Genomic DNA, 6464 nt, shown 5'->3' with positions numbered 1-6464 from the left:
CGAGTTATCAGCGCGCTAAAGTACAAAATGTTGCATTCCATGAACATATGAAAGCATGAGAAATAATCCACTTGAATCCAATTCTGCATATTGTCCTATTTACACTTTCTGTGGAGGATTAGGCTTGTGCAGCCATTTGACCATAAATAACACAAGGACTGTTACTGCAACGTGCTGTCCAATCGAATGTGGTGCTGAAAAAGACAATCCATCAACCACGTTGAAACTCGCCTATAACGAGAACACAAAGTTCAGTGTGGTACCTGAAGTTGTATATGTATTAATACTTCCAATGTGCGTAATAACTGAATCATTGAATAGGCTTATTTAGGCTATAACATATTATCCTAAACACTAAAATCCATGTTTGCGAACACACTTTTTACGTATGACATTTGGGGCTTGCATTTGAGTTTTGGAATGGCACAGAATCCAACAGAACATCAGCTGCCAATATAGCCAGGCAGTAGATGCTTGGATCTCTATGCAGACAATATGCACCTGTAGAGCACTAGTTTTAGGGGGTCATTACGCACGGCAGCGATATGCCCTTTGCAGACATACCCACACGTCATAAACATTATGTTTACAATAAATTAATCGTGTTTCTATGCTAGTTCTATAATGGCCAATTATTCTATACAGAGACACGCTTGCCATTTATTTTCCTCTCTAAGGCTGTAACCTGGATACCGGAGAGAGCGTCCTTGGTATTTGGGATTTTAAAGAGTGAGAGGAGAAGGGTGGAGTGGGGGAAGACTGATAATTTGAAGACTTGCCAGGGGTATATTGTCAAATTCAAAAGGCATTTCAAAGAACCAAACCATTCCCTTTTCTTCATTCTCTCCTATTTAATTTTTATTTATTTATCTCTATTTCTTTATTTTCTCCGGGTTGCAGGCCGTTTGAATCCACCAATGGGCTTTCAAGTTGGCGACATTGGAATGTAAATGAGCCCAGCGCGTGCTCCTGGCGCAGTGAAAGCTCTGGATTGTTTATTGAGCTCCCGGAGCCACGCGCCTGGCTTGCGGAGTCGGCTAGCAGATGAATCACACAGCGGCGGGCGGGGCCTCGCGGGGAAGCGTGCGTCTCCAAAGGGTGGGGTGTGTGGGGCGCGTGTTGAAAAAGAGGAGTGCTGCCAAAGTTTGGGTCAGATCGGCTCTTGAAGTAAGCAAGCGCAGTCAAGAAAGACTTGGACACCAAATAGCCACAGCGCGCTCCAGCTATAGTCACACGGCTCCCACGCGAAGGACACGAGAGCAGTGCACTGCCAACCTCTGTCTATTTTTGTAATCTCTTCTTCCACTGAGTGTCTGTCTGTGAGGCTGCGCTGTTGCAACCCACATCTGTCAGTAGCCCTGTCTCACCACCGACCAACATGGAGACTACCACCATCACCACCACGCAAATGGCGCAGAACGCATACACATTTGGACTGATGGAGAGGCGCACCACCATTACCCTGCACGCCCCAGCCCAGGAGTGCGCTCTCCCTAACGACACAACTGCAGCCGGCTACCAAAGCAAGACCACGGTGCTGAAAAGACAGCGCTCCAGCTCCCCGGAGCTCCTGCGCTGCAAGCGGCGGCTCAGCTTTAACGGACTCGGCTACTCCATCCCCCAGCAACTGCCCGTGGCCGTGGCCCGGCGGAACGAGCGCGAGAGGAACCGGGTCAAACAAGTCAACATGGGGTTCCAGACCCTGCGTCAGCACGTGCCCAACGGGGCAGCCAACAAGAAGATGAGCAAAGTGGAGACGCTGCGGTCCGCCGTGGAATATATCCGAGCCCTGCAGCAGCTACTAGACGAGCATGATGCCGTGTCTGCCGCCTTCCAGTGCGGGGTGCCTTCCCCTACCATCTCCAACAGCTACTCGGCGGAGCCGGAGTCACCCCACTCCACCTGTTCCTCCGATGAGGGGAGCTATGAGCCCCTGAGCTCCGAGGAGCAGGAGCTGCTGGACTTTACCACCTGGTTCGACAGATACTGAGACACACGCAGGTAGCCTAATTGTCGTTACCATCCAACAGCACCCATGTATAGACAGGGGCTTATTCAATCAAAAGAGACTCAAAGTTGAAAAGAATGACAAGTTATTCGATTCACTCTGCAGGCGAGACACCCGTGAACACACTCTTGGCACCGACTTTCTCTCTCTCTCCGCTCGCCAGGCAGCGTTTGCAGGTACAAAGCAATGAGAGAGGAAAGTAACTCAGAGTTACCGTTGCTATGCTACAATAGAGAAGGGAGTCGAACGGCGCTTGGGTTCCCCTTGGAACAACAGGGTAGAGAGACTGTTCGCGCACGCATGGACAAAGCGTCGAAGGACGAATGACTTCACTTGGGTGATGCGTGGAATTATGTCTTTATCGATGAGTTTGAATACGGGCAATTAGTGAATGAAACAGCAGCTGTGGGGACTGCACAGTAGCCCAGCAGAAGTGCACGGTTGTGGCTCCCAAGGACTTTGCTGTCGATAGCAGTTTCACATGAGAGCAAGACTCCTTATTTTAACTGCCTGCATCTGCTGGGAAGATTTTATCGAAGATTAAGCGCAATCTAAAATGAACTTTGGTGCACATTGTCTGAAATTGAAATTCTTAGTTGTTCAATAGCCTATAAATACTTATTTTTGTTAATTGAGATAAACAAAACAAAAGTTCTGCAATAATGAACACTGCCACTTTGCTGACCGTGAGAGCGCATGAGATAGCCATGACCGGACCACTGGATAGTTAAATTGGCAAGTATGTCTGTGTCAAGCCATTGGTCAGCAATAGACCTCTACAGCTTCCCGTGAAAGGTTGAAGGGGTTTACGTGGGATGGAGACCTTTATCAATGTATGCACTTGCTCTCCGTTTTTCGTAGACTCCTATGACTCCGACTTTAACAGATATATTTTGTGTAAACATTTTTTTATGAATAAAGATAACTCTATTTATATAAAATTGTGTGGTGTTGTTGCATTATTGTGTGGACACAGTTAAATCAGCTTTCTCAAATAGTAGGTAGCTTAGGCATGACAGGCATGCTCACAAATAATAGGCTATTTTATTGGATTATTATGTAGACACACCTGACTCATAGGCTATTTCAAATCAAATCAAATTTGACTTCTTCTGTGGTTCTATTCAAAGGCCTAGTCTGACATTTTACCGAGTTGTTCTGGCACACAAGGGAGAACTGCACAGCTGTGTGAGCGCTCAATAACCATTTAAAGACGTGCACCTTGCCTTGCGCTTTGTCTGCATAGAGAACCGGGAAATTAATATTACGTTTCATGCACTGCATTGTTTCTTTTTCATGCTCTCTCTCTTCGCCCAACCCAGAGGGCCTGGAGCGGATTGGGTGGGAGGGAGGGAGAGTGTATAGCCTACTATACACTTTCCTCAAAGGGGTAGGCCTATAATCACTTTGAAATATGGCTCAGGGAAAGTCAGGAAGACAATGCAGCGGGTCAACCATTCTTATTGGCCGATTGCGATCAATCTAAATAAAACCTGGGGTTGTAGACTACTTGTATATCCGACTGTGTTTTTCAGGGCGCACACAACCCAATCAAAACCGCAATCTCCTGCTAAATGGGGAGCACAACACCCCATTGCGCCTCATTATCCTTACACTCTTAGAAAAAAAGGGTTATTTGGGGTTCTATATAGAACCTTTTGGTTCTTTGGACGAAATGTTCTATACACAGTAGGCTATATAGCCTACCCAGTGAAGGCAAATAACCTTGAGGGTTCTATCCCTAGGCTACCCCAGAGTGTAGCTTAATGGGGATTTTAGAAATCAACAGCTAACAAAAGCTAACCCAGTCACATCAAACTCTGAAATAACAGCTAACATTCCCTTTTAATTTGTTATAGCTTCTTTCCATTGACATTTATATCCATTGTAAAAACGGCCAGCTCATCTCCTTTCCAATACCCCAACTTTCTTTTAGTTTTGTTATTGAAAAAGCGTCACGCCAATCATCTTAATTGTATTCGCCAATCAGCAGCCTTTCCCCCCAGGACCTACGGTAATACCCGACCAGACAGGGCCTCAGGCAGTCTGTAGTTTACATTCTGATGACAACTGGGTTTTTCTCTCCTGCTTATTCTACCTCCTTAGAAAAAAAGATTTTCTTTCTGATGTTTTATTGTGCGTGCAGCTAAATGTAAGTGCCAAAATCCTGATGTCTTGTTGGTTGGAGCTAAATACTGTCTGTAAATATTGTAGCGACCCGCACAGACAGCTGTGTGTTATGTGTTAGGCTAGTAGATGGTTGTGTTGTACCTACCAGTACCCAGTGTTCGCGGGGTCCGACATGTCAATCAACCTGCTATCTGCCAATCACGGGAATGCCTGGAATGTTCTGATGCCGGGCATCCTGGCGGTTGGCGGAGTGGCGTGGAGGGGGGTTGGGCAGGGGGATGGAGCATTGGAAGTTAAGACCAGGTTTAGCCTTTGTTCTCTCTCTTTACATCTGGGCTTCACAAGAGAAGGTCACGATTGGCTTGTGGGTTATCTTTCATTTATTTGGCGTGGGCTACGGCCAAACAGTAGCCTGTGTAAAGTTGGTTTAATAAACCGTCCATTCGTAAACTCAATCCTCTGTCTGGACAGTTGTTCTTTTATGATCTAGTCAGGTCATTACATTGGTGTCAGAAGTAAAAACGTTGATAAAAGTTAGCCAGCTAGCTAGCTGACTTCTGTGGCTAGCTACCGTAGGTGAGAACGGGGGTTGAAGATGCTTCGAGGGAATCCGAAAGTGAAGGTGGAGGTAGGGGACGATTATGGCCAAGGAGGTGCGTGTGCATGGACGTCGGGGGTTCTGGCTGAGGAGATCGCCAGGGCATCGGAGCCCAGAGGCCGCTTGAGGGAGGACGTTAGAGTGATGGCGGCTGAAGCGGGCATGAGTGCTTCGTCGACTGTGTTTCGCGCGGATTCTGGTGGGCGGACCGAAGGGGTGACGTCGACGCGGCGGGACGAGGAATCTGGGGCTCAGGATGTAAACAAACATGGCGGCGCCCAGTTCCCGGCTGCGTCCGTATCCGTTAAGACCCCGAAGTATTCCGGTAAGGCGGATTGGGAAGCTTTTCATGCTCAGTTTGAACTGTTAGCTCATTTTAGGGGGTGGTCGGGTGAAGATAGGGCACTGCAGTTGGCTTTATGCCTCACGGATGAAGCTCTGGCCTGTTTGATATTGATTAGCCCCGAGGACAGACGTGATTATGGTGCTTTAGTGGGAGCACTGAGGAGGCGCTATGGACAGTGTGTACAGCCCGGGCTACTGCGCTCCGAACTGAGTAATAGACGCAGGCAGCCTGGAGAGCCTCTACGGGTGCTAGCTAATGACATTGAGAGCCTCTCTCGGCGGGCATATGCTCACATGCCCCCCTCCGTGCAGAGCGAGCTAGCACGGGACCAGTTCATACAGGCGCTCTCTCCTACGGAGCTGCGCATACAGACCCAGCTGGCTCATCCTGAGTCATTGCAGGTAGCCTTGGAGATGGCTTTGGAGAGGGAGCTGGTGTGGGCTGGGGCTTCAGCTGGGGCTTTGGTGGGGGTGCAGGGAGACAGACCCTCTGTGCGAGCTGGGGGGCAGAGCAGCCCGGAGCCGGAAAAGCCTGCATGGGTGGCTGAAATGACAGAACTCATTCGTGCTGTGTCGCTACAGGCGGCACGAAACACACGCCCTGGTCCCAGGGTCTGCTGGGGTTGTGGCCAGCCAGGCCATCTGCGCCGAGATTGCCCCATGTCCCCCAGAGCTCAGGGAAACGGCTCGGGGTCCGCATAGACCGGGTAGTGCGGACCCCTGGCTTTCTATCCCAACCACCATCTTCTTCAGGAGGAGCCCACCGGCACAGACGGGGAAGCAAGGCTCCACTTCCCCCAGAAGCAGACGAGGGCAAGCGGATGGAGCCTGTTGTTGTGGTGGGCCGGACCTGTGTTGGGGACTTTTGTCATGTCCCTGTCACTGTGGAGGGGGTGCCCTGCTCCGCCCTGGTGGACACTGGGTCCACAGTAACCCTGGTGAGGCCAGATATTGTGCCAGGCTGGACTCAGTGTGAGCCTACAACTGTGCAGCTCCGCACAGTCACAGGTGAGCTGGCACCCATGAAAGGGAAGGGAATAATGACTCTGACAGTAGGGGGCAGGACTGTGCGTCATCCTGTGTGGGTGGCGGCTGTGCAGGACCCTTGTATCCTGGGGTTGGACTTTCTTAGGAGCACAGGCTGCCAGTTAGACCTAAATAGGGGCACACTGAGCTTCCAGGGAGGGCCGGAGGTGACCATGGCCCCTAATGTCACATTCACTCAACCCAACAAACCCTTTACTCCAACAGTTAAAGCAGCAGAGACTCATGGCTGCCCCCCCTCCCCCACATCTGGGTGTGACTTTTCCCCAGCTCCCCTGTCACCTACGGCGTTGTGTTACATTCCCCCAGCTACCTCCACGACACAGCCCTCTGTGAGCC

General features: G+C 49.9%; 1 protein-coding gene across 1 annotated transcript; it reads left to right on the top strand.

Moving 5' to 3' along the window:
- Window positions 1-1378: 1378 nt before the first annotated feature.
- Window positions 1379-1990, top strand: LOC311134454 (achaete-scute homolog 1b-like; the record flags this gene model as incomplete). The annotated part of the gene is made up of 1 exon (XM_084168136.1): window positions 1379-1990. One exon carries the CDS (start codon window positions 1379-1381, stop codon window positions 1988-1990), a length of 612 nt encoding a protein of 203 aa, XP_084024262.1.
- Window positions 1991-6464: the final 4474 nt, after the last annotated feature.

This window comes from Coregonus lavaretus, assembly GCF_964263955.1.
Source record: "Coregonus lavaretus genome assembly, chromosome: 9".
Taxonomy (NCBI): Eukaryota; Metazoa; Chordata; class Actinopteri; order Salmoniformes; family Salmonidae; genus Coregonus; species Coregonus lavaretus.
This window is presented reverse-complemented; position numbering and strand designations above follow the sequence as displayed.